We start from the raw sequence: 17,096 nt of genomic DNA on the forward strand, positions 1-17,096 counted from the left end.
TCTTTATGTGGTGTTTCACACATTAACATAAACTACTGTGGAATACAGTATTTTCTAAATATAATACTACTTCAGGTGTAGTTTAAGCACAACCTAGCATTTAAACGCAACAGGTAGCTTTGTTTAACACCCACACATCGCTTGTTTTAACCTATTTATATAACCAAAGCCACCCTCCTTCACATTACGCGCCTGGTTAAAGTTTTTTCAGAAACACTGAACAACTGTGTAAACAAAGCAATTTAGTTGGGAACGGGCGTAGAAATATGGTAAACATACCATTTTGACATGTCATGTTTGTCACGTGACACAGAAGTTTTCTGTGTGAACGTCCTGTCCTTTGTTGTGCCACCTGTCCACCCCAAACTTTGAGGGTTTTTGTTCACCAAAATGACAACAATGCAGCATCTGTTGACAGATTGTCATAACAGCAGTATAGATTTGTCATAGAGAAAAAGACCAAGCCCATTTTAAAATGTTTTAATACAACAATACATTTGTGTGATTGAACATCAACAATAGTAAAACGTGACATGCATAAACAGTTTTATATGTACACAGACTAATTTTCAAGGCTTGCTTGTGGTCAGTGTTTCTTAATAAAGATAACCCCATTAACATGATAGGCCCTGTTTTTTTTTTTATTTTGACTGCAGTAGTATTTCTTATAATGCATTTCTAACCAGCACCAGAACTTCCCAGTTAAGTTTTACATAAACAGAACAAAAATACATTGATTTGACTGGATGTACCAATTCTAAAAATGAAAAGAACAGATTTGACTTGTGGCCCCATGTAAAATGTTGATTTCAAACTCAGTAACATCAGCTTGCAAATAGGACACTGATCTCAGATGGCTCAGTGCTTAACTAATTCAATCCAAAAGCTTTGACAGCAGCATAGATCCTCTCTCTGTCCACTGCCTTTGGATCTCTCACTCCACCACTGCCGGTTTTGAGCATGGTAAAGACAGCAGTTGAATAAATCCATGTGTCCTTATCTCTCTGAGGAAATGTATTAATTTTGATTAAAGGACGCATTTTATGAAATAACAATTATCAGTGAAAATGCTTTTTTGAAATATGTTTTAAAAAAAACAACAAAAAAAAAGATCTTACCTTCAAATTTGCTTTTGCAACATTTCTTTGCAAGGAAACAGCGGCTGCAATATAAAAAAAAATTAATAAAACCACCAAACTGCGCTGCTTTTATTGTCACAATAAACCTAATGAAATTATCACTGACTTATTAATGTGTGATATAAGATACATTTTATTACCATTGCAACAATCACATTTGTTCTCCTTTGTGGCATAAACAAACAATGATATAGAGACCAAAGTTATAACCAAGACAGCACAAAGTAGAAGCAGAATTATGTTATCTTTTAAAACACCAAAGATGCCTGGTGACAAACTGGTTTCTGAAACATAAAAAGGAACAAACAATCAAAATTAAAAGTTACGAAGTGTCGGTCATTTCAAAGTCAAACTAAGAATAATAATAAATACTTTAGTGACCCATTTGGAGAAATTGCAGTTGAACAGGTGCCAGACAGTGAATGTCAGCACAACTAGGGGGTTTCAGGGTCTTGTCCAAGGACACCTCAGCAAGTAGTATGCAGAACACATTTTAAATGTTTCAATTTGAGTAAAAACACTTAAAATAACTTAAGGGGACAATTAAAGGAGACAAATAATTAAACAAAATACATGTACATTTACCTTGAATGTCCAATTTAGTCCCTTGTCCAAAAATTATTTCTCCACATGTGGCCACAGCACAGTAATAAGTCCCAGCATCAGAGGAGCTGACATTCTTAGAGAAGCGATGAACACAGCTCTTCACAGAGTCAGATCTCTTCTCACATTCATCATTTCCACCAGTGTAGATGATGTTTGAATGAGATTCATCTGATCCAGCTCTGAACCAGTACACACTGTGATCTCCTGGACACGTCTTGTTCTTAATGACAGAGAAGACTGAACACTGAAGAGTCACTGAGTCTCCTGGACGGACTGGATCAGAGACTGTCGGCCACTGAACAACAGTATACCTTGACGTTCTTTTACTGTTTTCTATAAATATAGAAGAGTAGAAATAATAAAAATATTATTATATATTTATTTCATTTATCAGGACTGAGTTCAAACATATGTACAAATACCAAACAGTCATAATGTCTTTGTGAATTAGATGTGTGTACTACCTTTTAAATCCAAATACGAGCCACTCCACTGATCCTTACTCCAAGTACTGACTGCACAGTGATATATGGCCTCATCCGATTCAACTGTCGTCAAAATTGTCAGAGTGCTTTTTGTTTGGGTATGGTTTACATGGAATCGCGAGTGACTAAATCCTTTTTCAAATACAGGATCTGTAGTAGCTTTCATCAGTGTAGTAATTAATGTGAGAGTATCACCAGTGCTCTGTTTGTACCACTTCACTCGTGTATTGCTGTACTCCGCATCAGGGAAAAAACACTTGAAAGTCACAGGATCACCCAGTTGGACTGTGGTCACTGAGATCAGTGCATCTGAATTAAAATACAAGAGAGAATATAAAATTTGTTTTACAAAACAATCAGAATATAATCATTTAATTATGGATGACAGTGAATGGAAGACAGAAAAAAGCATTTATGACGTAATAGTTATAATAATAACTAATATTCACAATTTCATGTTATAAATGTAGTTTACATGTGCTACAATAAATACCAGTGTTTGAGAGAGAGAAAGCACTTACCTCCTTGATGAAGAAGCAGTGTAATCCAGAAAAGAATCATCTCAGCGAGGTGACAGGGTGGCTGTGATGGGTCAAACTGTCTCATACATCCACTTGGTTACAAGTAGACAAGTTTCTAAAGTACATTTCCTGTCACTCTGTTCTTATGCAACTTTTTGACATCTGAGGTTTTGTGGTGTTGTTCAATACCAGAAAACAATGCCAAACTGCTCATCTGTACCTTTAAAAAACACATTACTGGGCAGATTGTTTCTAAGGTGGTTTCTGTAGCATAAAAACGAAATTAAAACTCTTGGTGTTCGTGAATATTTACACAGTACATGACATAATGCAGTTTGCCGCATCAGGAAAACATATCTACCACGTCTAGCTGTTTTCAACTCTATCTTTGGGTTTTCAGTGACCTACATGACACCACATAACATTCATCACTATCACTTAAGGTTTAGAAAGATGGTCAGTGTGTGTAAAGCCTACCAAAGGCTTCAAAGTGTGTGTGTGAAGTCACTCATGCAGTATAGTTTTGTAGAAATGTAATTCTTAGATGTTTGGGAAAAAAATGCTGCTTGTGCAAAACTCAGGTAATCAGATTTCTGAGGGTGAACTTTTCTAAATGGCTCTTTATAAGAGCAAATGTGCAGGACAAAGGTTGTGGACGCTCGCCGCTCTACTAAATTTAGCAAAGAAGTGCAGATGGATGAAAAATATTACACACAGTGATGCTGCTTCATTTTTAAATAAAGTCAAACCCAAAATCAAAAACAAACAAACAAAAAAAAAACAACCAAAAGTGTTATATTAGCATTTGGTAGATAACTGGCAAACTAAACCGCTGAAGGCCTGGAAGACAAAATAATAACTGTTATAGATGAGCAAAAATTTGTATCCATGGTGAGGAAGATTTAGTCAAGTCGATGACATTTCAGGAGACAGAAAAACCTCATGATCCAAATCGTAAAACATCACCTGTCCGAACGGGCGAAGCAAGTTTAAAGAATGAGCATGTTTGGATGCTAATGTATCGCTGGTGTTGATGATCTGGCTGCTGATAAAAGTAGCAAGGCAAAGTTTAAGGCTATGGACTTCATATTATAGACAGATAATGACCCAAAACATAAAAAAGAAAGCAACCAAAGAGTTGATGTGCGGAAATATTCTTCACAGGCCAAGTTAATCAGCTGATATCAACTCAGAACATTTAACTTATTCAAGACAAAACTGAAGGCAGAAAGAGCTACAAACAAGTAGCACCTGAAGGCAGCTGCAGTAATGGCCTAACAATGCTTCTCTTGGGACAACACTCAACATTTGTTGGTAAAAGCCTTAGGATCCAGATGTAAGGATAGTCAATCATTGCAAATAATTTATTCATATAAGTGTTCAAGACAATCTTTAGGTTTGCAGTTACATTGGTTTGTTCCATTATTTATAAACTCCCAAAATGAAAATGAAATGAAATGAAAAGTATTTCACATTCAACAAGGTGTTGTACAGTGGTTAAAACTCATCGTTGTTCCAGTATTCATGAAACTGTCTGCATGTGAAGCTAAAGCCAAAACTACTGTAACTTCACTGCCTCAAATCAAATCGTCTTTTCCTGTGATCTGAATTTCACTCATAAAAAATGGTCTTTAAAAAAAACGGAAAAGACTGGTCATGAGCACTGTTAGTGAGTATAATGGTTTGTAGACAGGATTCTTTGTATCACAGTATGATGAGAGGAAACGGCTGCATGGGTAAAGTAGGACACAAGCACATTGCACCTGTTTTAAGTCGCTATCATTTTCTGAGAAACCAACCTTGAAGAGATGCTCCAATCTGTTATTGCGGTTTCCAAATCATCTGAAATAAGTGTGTGCAACTGACCAATCAGATCAGTTGGTTTAGTAAAGCTTTTGTGGTAAATGTGTCGCATTGTCAAACAATCAAGTGGTTTCACCTTTTTGTGCTCTCAACACACAAACAGCATCAGATCTCTCTTAGAAGGGACCACACCCCTGTGTTTTCAAAATGTCTCAGTGCACCAAGAAATGCACTGAACCACAAGTAGAACATGTTCAAAGCTTAAAACAGCAAATTGTTTCAATTATTTTAGAACAGGCGACCTCTTGTGGCTGTGTGGTACTTTGTCATACACTAAGTCTGAGCTTGACACCAGACTGAACTGAACTGCACCGCATTTTTCTACAGTCAGTGTTTTAACCACAATGGCATTTATCCTTATTCTTAATAAAGTAGAGTTGCCTACATTTTGTCCCTAGATCAGAAACTGCAGGTGGATCATTTTTGAAAGTGAATTAACCGAGAAGCATTTTAAAAAACCAGACTAGAGTTTATTAAACCACAAAAAACAGAGTTCTTATTTTAGAAACAATGGCTTTTTTAGCAGTGGTAATGTGGTGAAATAGAAGACACTGATACTAAATGGAGAACATGAGCTGTTGCATTTTACAGGCTGAGGAACGCTTTTGTTCATCGGTCTGTTCTGTTACTGCATCAACTGTTGGTGTTCATTCATTGTTGGGTGTTATTTGTTTTACAGTATTTGTGAGGGTTTGAAATGAAAGATAATGAAAATAAAGTTTATCTCATCTCTCATCTCAAAAGGCAATAATTCAGTGATATTGGGGCCACAGTGCATCTGATTTTATGTTCACATTGTTAACCATTCTGTGAGGCTGTTTAGGCGTAAAATGTGGCTCTTGCTGAGTTTCATTACACAACATTTGTATGAATAAATGAGAATTTAAACAAACATTTTGCTAATATTACAGTAAGCACAATGAAAAAGACTTGACTGTTGTCCTGAAGGAGACAGTGGTCTTAAAATGTAATTTGGACTTTGAACAAATCAAAAAAAAAAAAAAAAAAAAAGTGTCTATTAATTATTAAACAAACTATTATTAAATGAATTAGTCTTCAACAGAGACATCGACCCTGCTATGATACGTGCTGCTATTGAAACACCATCAGCTGGTAACAAATTCCTTGTAATCCTACATGTATAAATGGACAATTAATATAATTCTTATTCCAATATGCTGCTAAAAATCTCCCACATTTTATACAATACAGACATTAAACAAACATGTCTTAGAATCTCTAGTCCATATGTTGCTATTCATACCCCAAAACCCTGACATCAGCGTAGATACTCGATCTCTCTGCTCCATTTGCAGCTCTCCTGAAACTCTGCCCAGGTATTCTTTGTGCAAAATCTGGCACAGAATAAACCAGAGATTCTTCATTTACCTGTAAAAATTGTATATTATTAGAAAGTAGGTGTCAACAAAAATGTACCAAGTAAATGTCCTTTCATTTAAAATGACTTACATGGTGATTGTGTTGGTCAGCTGTGGTTGTTGCAGCATTTGTTTGCACCCTGGCAGCATCTGGATCATAGCATGAACAACGATAAATAACAATCATTAAGAATGTAAAAATGCACACAGTAACATTATATCCCCAAAAAAGTATTCTAAAGGAAGTAGTTGTAAATGTTTTATTACCATTTAGCCAATCATACTTGTTTCTCTTGATGGTGTAAATCAAAAGTGCTATGACAATGAAACAGAGAGTCAAAGCAACACTCAGCAGAAATATAATTAGATTTTTCCTCTCAGCATTTTTGTCTGCAGAAGAACAAACAAAAAAGAAAAGTTAATAAACAATAAAGTTTCTAACAACTTTATTAAGTGTTTAATTATTATTTCCTCTTGCTAAGATAGTAGGTATTTACTTTTAATAGAATGACTAAGAGGGCAAAATGCAATAATTAACAATTAACTGATTACCGTCAACGTCCAGTTTTGTTCCATCTCCAAATAAAATCTGTCCACATGTGGCCACAGCACAGTAATAAGTCCCAGCATCAGAGGAGCTGACATTACTCCTGGAGAAGCTGTAGACACATTTCTGTGGAGAATGAGCCTCTGGAGTCTTCTCACACTCATCCCCGCTGTTTCCATGAGCAAAAATTAAAATAGGATGAGATTTATCTGATTTGGTTCTGAACCAGGACACACTGTGATCTCCACAACATGTTCTGTTCTTAGAATCAAAGAGGACTGAACACTGGAGAGTTACTGAGTCTCCTGGATGGACTGGATCAGATGACAACTCTTGAATCACGGCAGTAACATCAGCTTCAGGCCCTGGAAAATTAAGAATAGTATTTCATTTAGTCAATTATACAAGTACTTATGATGCCACTAACTCTCCCTTAAGTTTTAAAAAGATGAATACTGTTCCATTTACCTTGGACTCTCAGGAAAGTGATGTTCACAAATGTTGTTCGTAGCTCAAAATGTTCCTCACAGTAGTAAAATGCAGAGTCACTCAGCTCAGTTTTAGTAATATGAAGAACAAATGTTCCAGGCTCTTGTCTTGTTGTGATTCGAGGAGTCTTATTAACGTTGCCATTATCAAACGTGTAAGTGGCTCCTAAGACTTCAGGTAAATTTCCAGCAGCAAGTTTGATCCAAAATAAGGTTCCAGCATCTGAGGACGGGCGACTACATTTTAGAGTCACATCCTGTCCAACATCAACAGTCTTTGTCAAAAAATGTTGGTCATCTGCACATCCTGAAAAACAAATGAACCAGTTATTACAAAAACATCTCCTCATCCAAAATGCTCAAGATAGAACCAAGTGACAACACTTTAAATATAACAAAAGTGAAACTGAATTTTGGATGCATACTTACGTGCTATGGTGAACATGAGAGCTACACAGTACACAATCATTTTCTGGTTAATTCAGCCGGACAGCAGTTCAGTTAGATCATACAGAAAGATGGTTAATCCTAACGCATTTATATCAAATGGGAGGGAGCACTGAAATGGGAGGAACAATGTGTGACTGGCCTTTGATCATGATGAATTGTAATGGAATCACTAAAATAAATATGATGTATGATGTGCAAACATGGCAGCATCAACAATTGTGGTTTTGACTTTGTGTATCATGAAAACACATCAGTACCATTAATACACACTTAACTCATGGTGATTTCCTAAAAGGTGGTGACAACAATATGGCCCAGTACAGCCCTTATACAATGTGATATCATTCATGAGGTTCAGATACTTTTAGCGTGATTTACACAAAACACAACAATAGAAATAAATATTCTTTCAATTGTGTATTTATGTTTTTCTTAAACTAACAGCAGGAAGCTTAAATATACAAATTCAAGAAACTCCCCAATTTTTTTGCTACAACAGTCTGATCAGATGTAAAAACTGGAGACAAAAGTGTGTGATATTAAAAAGTAAAGTTACCATATGCTGCCCCCCTTTGGTGGGAAGCACATAGTTTGTCGACTGAATGAGAATAAAAAGTTTCTAACTAGTTGATCGTATTTAAATCTGGGGCAGTTGTTAAACTAGTGGGCCATGAAGATGCCTGCAGTGTCAACATAATTAGAATTTTTGACTAACCAGAATTGTGGACATTTTAGTGTTCACAGTTTGGTTCAGTTCAGTGTTATGTTAATCAAAGGATGTTTTTTGATTTTGTAAGGATGTTTGGATCTCCTTGTTTTTACTCTGTTTTCCTTTCACAATCTACCAGCATTTACTAGGTGAATTTAAGAGTCTAATAATCAGCTGAGCAAATACACCACACAGGTAGAAATTAAAATTTCTACCTACCATTAAAATCAACCTGCGTGGGTCCTTGTAAATCTTTCACCCCTAACCTCACACTCTGTTGATGCCCATAGACTGCTTGTGAGCTAGATGGTTGATCATGTAGAAAAATGGCCAACCACAGTCTGTGTCTGCCACATGCTACTGAACATGTGGCTTTGCTTGTTGTTATTGAAGTAGTCATGCAAATCACCTACAAAAAGAGCTGTGAGGCTAAAAAAACAGGACTTGGAAGTATTATTTTATATTTATTTTTCTACTTACTAAAAATATTATTGACAATATTCTAAAAAAAAAAACAAGCAATTGGAGTGCATTTCTTCTGTATGAATATACAGTACATATCATAGAAACAAACAGAAGTACACAGTTGCAAATAATTAACTACTACATGCAGGATTTAGTGTTAAGAAACCACAGGGTTTCAGTTTTAGCGCAACCCAAAGGCCTTGACAGCGGCGTAGAGTCTTGTTCTTTCAAGCAGAATAGAGCAACTTGTCCTCATATGCCTGAGAAAATACACAACAACATGTTATAAGTTTACTTTGTGACAAAAAAAATCTGTCATTACCAAACTACTTATAAATACCTGCTGATTGTGCAGATCACCACTAACTATTCCAGCATCTGGATAGCAAAATAATAATAATAATCAATACAAGCACTAATGTTGAAAAAAAAAAAAAGCTGCATACAAATAAATGCTGTTTGAAAGACCGGAGTATGTATTTGTAATATTACCACTGCAACAATTGCACTTTTTCATAGCACAAATGAGGACGGCTATCGCAGTGACACTTATGGCCAAAACAGCACACATCAGAAACAGAATGTTATTGACCTCCAGAGAATCCTTCCATGAATATGTGTTGTCTGCTGAAATATTAGGAAAAGCATTTAAAATGTAAGAAATAAAAATTAAGATTTAAAAAGATGAATACTGTTCCATTTACCTTGGACTCTCAGGAAATTGATGTTCACAAATGTTGGGTAATCCACACCTAAACTTTGTGAACCCTTTGGAATTTCATGGTTTTCTGCATGAATTGGTCATAAAATGTGCTCTGATCTTCATCTAAGTCACAACAATAGAAAAACACAGTCTGCTTAAAATAATAATACACAAACATATGTTTTCATGTCTTTATTGAACATAACATGTAAACATTCACAGTACAGGGTGATGCTGCAGTTCTGAAATTGCTTCTGCTCAGTGTTTTTAAATATATATTTAGCATTAAAAGGTAATTCAAATTAACTATACTAGAATGTGTTAATGGTTTGCACTTAAATAACACTTCTCTACATTAACGGTGCTCAAATTGTTATGCACTGCTTCTCATTCACTCATTCACACACTCACATCGATGACAGAGCTACGATGCTACCATTTTGGGTCAGGCCACGAAAGACACCTTAGCATACGACAAGAGGAGCAGAGAATCACACCATAGACCCCATGACTTCTCCATTTCGTGTGCCCGACCTTCTCCCATCAGCCTGATGTAACATTTTAGTCCAATTAGCCATCAAAAAGAACAACATGTAATCATGTGGTATTTTGTACTTAGTGCTGGTCACACGTCAGAATTAGAAACAAACAATGGATCAAACCTTTGTGCAATGGACTAAAGATACTTTTCTGATTTGTATTCAAACCAAACACCAACACTTAATATCATAAAGAGCATATCCAGATCAAAAAGACATTGGTTATGTTCTTTTAACCAGTCTAGATATCACGACACCAATGTTAATGTTGTTAATGTGAATGTGTTTTTATTTGCAGGTTGATACAGCAGTGAACTATGTAGAACTGAATTTCTCTACAAACAACACAAAGCGAATGACGATGAACAGAGAGTCGGCACGAGAGTGTTTGTAGTAAACAGGGTCTCTATACAAGGATACAAGGATTTTAGCACCACTCATTATCTTGTTTTTTACAATAGAATACTTTATTTAATGAAAATTATACAAAAAAAACAATAATTAATTTGACATAAAAGAGCTGCTGTAAAACATTTTGTTATTCTGTGGATTTCATCATAATTGTCATTATGTTTGTATCATCTTTTGTATTTGACATGGGAAATACAAGCCTTGTGTAAATCAATCAAATAAAAAAAAAAGTAGATATATGCACAACAATTAAATACAAGCAGTCAAAAAAAAAAAAAAAAAAAAAAACCTCAAATAACAGAAGAATGCAAACTTTTTTATATAGTAGTCAAAATGCACATTATGCTGTAAGAAAAGCCTGTTTGATTCTTCAAAGCTCTCAATAACCTTTTACATTAACACATACCTTTAAGGCTAAGCATCAGAAATGTAGGCAGTGCTAGATTTAATTAGATTAAAACTAATGTCATGTCAATAATTTGCACACATATTGATGAAAATATTATTAATAAAAAGGCTCAAACGAAAGAACCTCCACTAGTTGGTTCTTTGTATACGTTATACATTGTATGTGTAAGTACCTGTAACTTCATTTTACCCATGTTAAAGTATAAAACATGTCTTAAATGGATTGGACAGATGTATTTACACGTAACTAACATGTCATTAAAAAAAAAGAAATTATATATACACATATATATGTGTATATATAAAACATACATAAAACATACATACATACATATAAAGGAGGATTTGCTCTTTAAGCTCATATCATGTGTAATTACCCAAACTGCGTTTTTGCTTTAATTGGAGTTGTGGATCTTCTTTATCTCTGCTGCTTTCGCACTTTTTGTTCTTTTACTGCTGGTTTTCACCGTGGTAAAGACAACAGTTGAATTAGTCCATATGTCTTGATCCTGCTGAGGAAATATAAAGCACACTTTGTAAGATGACTATATAACAAGAAAAGGAAAACTTTTTTTATGAAAGATACTCATACCAATAAATAAACCATCTGCTGTCCATCACTGGCTGCAGTGCCTGCTAACAAAACAATGGGAACCGGTTTATAAAATTCATTGTAAATAAAGACAATAACAATATTTAAAGATAAGCAATATTCTCTTACTGCTGCAAATATCCCAAGTCTGTATGAAATAAATGGAAAAGCCAACAATGAGTCTTGCACCCAAAAAACACAATAAAAAAGAAGCTGTATTGTTCTTCAGAGTATCCCACACAGTGTTTTCTGAAAAAGAGCAAATAATGAATGATATCAGTTTCTACTGCTGGGAAAAAGAAGAAAGAAAACGTATAGATACTAGGGTTCACAAATTACAGTAAAACCAGCATTAATATCTTAAATAATCTACTATATATGATTTATTTCTGTACTTACCTTCAACTCTCAGGTCTGTTTCTTTCAAAAATGACAGACTTTGTTGATGTGTTTGTAAGCAAATGTAAACTGCAGCATCGCTCAGCTTTGCTCTTGTGATACGCAGAACAAACGTTCCAGGCTCTTTGGTAGCTGTAATGTGAGGATCAACAGTCTCCAAGTTATAGGTTGTAACTACTATTTCTGGAAGGTTTCCAGAAACAAGCCTTATCCAAAACAAGCTTTCCATGGCCCTGTGGGCACATGTCAGGCTCACATTATCTCCAACATGAATGGTCTTTTCCTCAAAGAGCTCTGCTGTGCACACTGAAAAAGACATTAAATACAGCAGTGTTTAGCTATTTCATATATGCCTTCTGGAGTGAACAGAGTATACTTTAAGTCAATCATACATCTCTGGACATACTTACATCCTATACTCAGGACCAGCAGCATGCACATCATGATCAGCATTTTGTGATTGTGATTAGAAGTTTGAGAATGATGTTACCTTAAATCATGATTCACTTCACTAATTGCACCGGTGGGAGGGAACCATTTCAGAGCTATCTGATTGGCCCCTAATGCTAGGGTTTCTACTACCACAGTATCAACCATAAACACATAAAACAACACCAGCAGTTGTTTCATCTTTGTGTCTGCAGTATGTCTCTAAAAAGCAGTGTTTGTGTTCAACAAAAAAACACTCAATTCAATTTGATTCAATTCAATTTTATGTGTATTGAGCCAAATCACAACAGAAGTCTTGTTAAGGCACTTACAGTTACTACAGTGTTTAAGGTTCAAAACCTTTCAAAATATAACCTAAATACAGAATTATATAGAAAACACAACAACCCCATTTGAGCAGCACTAGGCAACATTGGAGCGGAAAAACTCCCTTTAGAGGAAGAAACCTGCAATGGAACCTGGCTAAAGGTGGGCGGCCATCTGTCTCGATCGGTTGGGGTGAGTAAAAAGAGTAAAGAGAAAAGAACAGCAGGCAATGAAGAAAGAAACAAAAAGCAGCAAAACCATTGGGCAGGTGGTTAGAGCTGGTAACTGCGCTCTGAAGATATACAGTACAGCTCCAAGGCCGAGGATACTAGATTCAGATCTTGTTTTTCAATGGATAAACCTAAGAATGATATCTTTTTGGCTAGATCCTGCATGCTCTTACATTTTGCCCAAAACTTTATTCATATACAATATCTAACTCCTGACAGACTAGTAAAACATGGACTATTACAACCATAGCGATGGGGCAGTGGAGAGACAAGAACCTTGTTTTGATTAACATATAATCAATAACAACCACAACTTCAGCAGTTGCAGCATCACTGCCACCTTTTGGTGAAAACTAAAAGAAGACCCTTTTCAGATGTCACTAAAAGCAGGCCTTTACCTGAGTCGTGTAAATAGGTGATGTAAAACCAGAGTACAGAGCAGAGTAGGAGCCATTGTTAACAACCTACTGTAGGATGAGGTCAGATGGTAACCCTGCCTACTCTGTCAGACATCTACAGCAGTCTGAGTGGGGGAGGGCTGTTTTATGATGACATTGTGCAATGTTCTAATATTTTCAGTTTGTGATTCATCTATTTGGACGGAGGAATGAATGAATGGGCTTCGCATTTTTTAATTTCAATTTTAAATTCAATTTTAGACCTTCATGTAATGAGGCAACATGTTAATTGATGCCTATTAAGATTAAGCTTTTTGTTTGGTATAGCAAGAACTGAAGATGAAACGGGATGCCTCTCAGACTTGAATGCACGTACACTAAAGTAACACCTTGAGAAGTATCAAAGGTTTGCAAAAGAGTTCCTTGAGTCCATCCTGTGTCCATCCCTACAGCACATGCAAAATAATGTAGAGGAAGATAGACACGGTTTGCATGCACATTCAAACACATTTGTTGTGACCACTGACAAATGATGTATGGAAAGTTGAGTATGGTTGTGGGTGAGCTGCAAAAATAAGGTGTGATTGCAAAGCAGCTTTTCTTCCTGTCAAAATTATACTTTTAGCAAAAGGGAGGGCTTGACAGGCAGTGGGGCGATGGGAGGAGGGTTAAGCAATGGTTGTTTACTTCATTTATTTTTTGTTAAGAGACAGGGAAGAGAGTCTTCGCTGGTCCAACCACTACCTCTTCACTAATAACTCTAATGGAAAAAACCCAACTCATATTCTCCATGTTCTTCTGCTGCTTATTTTTGTTGCCAACTGCAGTTTAAAAACCCATAGGTGATATTTGGTAAATTTGCTCTCAGTGGCATGCAATGTGCCTGCAGGCTAGATGGAAACACTATATGTAGACCACACTGAAACAGTGTGGTGACCATGGTTTTCACTTCTCTTCCTTTAGCTTGCAGTGTGATACACAGTGCACGTAACTTATATGCACTGTCTGCTAAATGACTAAAATGTAAACGTAAATGTACATGCATACAGAATTCTGTGTAACACATACATAGAAGACAAATATGTATATGTTTATCTGTGCCATGCATCAATATACGATGTTGTGACCTTGTTAACAATCTTTCATTCCATTTGAAAATCAAATCAAAACACACTCACACATTCTGTAATTTATCGTTTGTGTCTCGTCTTGCAGTAACTTATAAGATCTGTCACTTTCACTGTACTGTACAGCTAGGCTAACTTTAATGCTTTTACACAATTATACTGCAATTAAACAAATATCAAGAAAAGTGAAATTAAAACAGATTCTGTGGACTGGTTAAACTATAATTAGCCTTTTTAACACCTTGCAGCACTTCCTTTCTCATACAGCCCACCTACATATCCTGTTGAAACCTGTAGTGAGATCTCTTCTGAGCAAACAGCTTTAGTAGTTGGTCAAAGGAAGAGAAAGAGAAATGGCCTTCTGTCTGCAAGTGCAGCTTTTGAATGAGGCTTTGCTTGTTGTGAGAATAAATAGGGGCCAGATTGTTTTATCCATGGACACCATGTTTTAAATGTTCCTGAAAGGCTGGTTATACAGTAATCTTATTTACAAATGTGGAACACATTTGGAAAGAAAAATACATACCTACAATATACAAAAATAGACAACCGGTAGCATCTGTCCCTTTATGGATACACGCTGGGAAGCTGCACACTGAGATAAATTGTACATAAGAAAGGGGACAGATGCTAATATGTTTAACATTAAAACAAGCATCACCAATGTCTTGTTATTTTGAATAAGCTTGTATAATCATAGTATAATAGGGGTTTTATCAGGAGACAGCAGAAAAAGGCAGGGTGAATGATCATGGTGCTGGAAGCTAGAGATGAACAGCTGCAGATAATAAAAGTTATACTCAGCTTCTTAAAAGTCAATTTATCAACAGTAAATAAGGCGTTAAAAGCTTAAATATGTACTTGGACTAATTTTCTGATTGCAGATGAACCAATGGGCCAAGTAGTTATTATGCTCGGGGTACTGTTGGCTATCTGAGTAACTGTGATTGCAGTCCTTATTTTTGCAGGAGACTGACGATAAGTATATACTGTAACATGCATTTACAGATATTGTAAATGCATGTTACAGCAGAACATAAGTTACAGTTTTACTTTTCTTGTCTCGTGAGAGATCCTACCTGAAATTGTTCAAACTCATCCAAATTGTGTGGTTTTTAAGCATGGACATTAACCTTGAGCTCTCACTTTTGAAGAAAGGGGACCAATTATTTTGATGGTAGTTATATAAACATGTACACAGATTGGCTGATGCCACTGCTAAGTGATGCATGGCAAGTTAAGTATTGTTGTGTGACTGCAAAGTCTATTGTTTGATTACCACTTGCAGTTAAAAGATCACGAGAACTTATGGTTGACCTTTGGTGCAAAGGTTCTTGTACAGTATATATCAACGTTAGATGTTACAAAAAAAGCATGACTTCAAGATTATAGTGTACTAAGGTTATCTGAAGTTCTGCATAGATTTGAATTTGATTGTGTTTAAATAGCAGATTGACCGACTATTGATAAAATCACACATAAAAATATCCCTCAGCTCAACTTTCGACCATGCTTGAATGATTTGCCTTTCTTTCCTTAAATTTATGAAATTACTCCCACTAAAACTTTGTACAGTACTTATGATCCTGAGCCAAATTGATGACAAAATTTTGATTTGACTGTGTTTTTACAGGAATCACACAGATACAAAAAAATCAAGAGATCTTCATCTATGGGAAGCAAAGTCCAGAGACCTTTCAGTGTTCACTTCTCACTAAGGACACAGAAAACAAAGTTCAATGTCCAGGTAAACACAACTACTGGTTCAGATCTGGATCAGTGGGATTTAATCCCATGATTTAATCCCATGATTTACACTCATAGGAACAGGAGTGATGAACAAGAGAGAAGGAGCTGTGTCGACAGTTTTACCAAAAATATTCAGAACTCCTCTGATGCAAAGAATTACTAGAACAACACGCTGTGTTAAGCTAAACTTAACATTAGCTTATATTGTTTTAATTAAATATTTTGGAAGAATAACAATGCATGAGTTGTGTCATGAGTCACGTTATATCCAACTGCATGACTTGGACAGTGTAAAAGTTCACGGCTAATGTTTATTCATCTCACAACACAGGGTATAATAAATTAGGTAAATCAGGACTAAAGGGTTAAATGTCTCTTACTTATGGACTTATTTTCTGTTTGCAGGAAAACTGTCGAGCCCCGTTGTCATTGTATTTGGGATTCTGCTGGCTGTCTGTGTTATTGTGATTTACATTTTTTCAAGAGACTAAAGGTAAGTTTAGCAATACGGCAAAAAATCTGTATACGCAGTAACTAACTCAAAATCATCTGGTTCTTCTACCTTCCTACCTCCCTTAATGCACCTCTAGCCTCATTACATATCCTGTCTGGTCTATTCTGCGAAAAAACGCCTTGGTGTTTGGTCAAAAGTGGTGAAATGGCCTGTTACAGCCTTTGTCTATCTGCAGCTTTAACGAGTGGTTTTGCACGTTTGCACAACAAGAATTCAACCTGCTTTGACAAAGAGCTTTGAAGGTGTGAAACTGAAACTACAGAGAGGTCCTCGACAGCAACTCTCTTCTGATATGAAGTTTTTTCCTAAAACAATCTTGAAAGAAACATACAACACAACATTTCTTTCATCTGCATATGGTCGAGGAAAACAACTACACTTAGAAGCACTAGGTGTGTCTCTGCTATAACTCAATCTGTCTCCTTCCTTCCTGTGCTTTCAAAAAAGAACTTAGTCAAGACTACAAGCCCAGCGTGATCCCAGCAATCCAAACCACTGCAATGTAACAACCCGATGTGTCTTTTGATGCTGTTGTGTACATAGAAAACCAAATACACTAGTGGCACCGGTTCAACTCAGAACAACACAGAACAGACGCAGGACACAGGACAGTCAAAT

At 36.0% G+C, this 17,096-nt stretch overlaps 2 protein-coding genes across 3 annotated transcripts; both read right to left on the minus strand.

The window, feature by feature from the left end:
- Nucleotides 1-142: 142 nt before the first annotated feature.
- On the minus strand, nt 143-2,834 carry LOC113160101. 2 transcript variants are annotated; one of them, XM_026357164.1, is made up of 6 exons: nt 2,752-2,834; nt 2,210-2,539; nt 1,725-2,078; nt 1,280-1,423; nt 1,119-1,162; nt 143-1,004 (listed from the first exon to the last, which is right to left on the minus strand). In XM_026357164.1, exons 1-6 carry the CDS (start codon nt 2,789-2,791, stop codon nt 870-872), a joined length of 1,047 nt encoding a protein of 348 aa, XP_026212949.1. In that variant the 5' UTR covers nt 2,792-2,834; the 3' UTR covers nt 143-869. The 2 variants fall into 2 exon arrangements, with proteins under 2 accessions (XP_026212949.1, XP_026212950.1); XM_026357165.1 differs by lacking the exon at nt 1,280-1,423 and having other exon boundaries at nt 147-1,004.
- Nucleotides 2,835-5,868: 3,034 nt separating this feature from the next.
- On the minus strand, nt 5,869-7,497 carry LOC113160963 (signal-regulatory protein beta-2-like). Its single transcript, XM_026358428.1, has 5 exons — nt 7,458-7,497; nt 7,009-7,335; nt 6,546-6,905; nt 6,085-6,143; nt 5,869-6,003 (listed from the first exon to the last, which is right to left on the minus strand). The coding sequence occupies exons 1-5, from the start codon at nt 7,495-7,497 to the stop codon at nt 5,869-5,871; spliced, it is 921 nt and encodes a 306-aa protein (XP_026214213.1).
- Between the last annotated feature and the right edge of the window lie 9,599 nt (nt 7,498-17,096).

This window comes from Anabas testudineus, chromosome 10 (genome assembly GCF_900324465.2).
Source record: "Anabas testudineus chromosome 10, fAnaTes1.2, whole genome shotgun sequence".
Classification (NCBI taxonomy): Eukaryota; Metazoa; Chordata; class Actinopteri; order Anabantiformes; family Anabantidae; genus Anabas; species Anabas testudineus.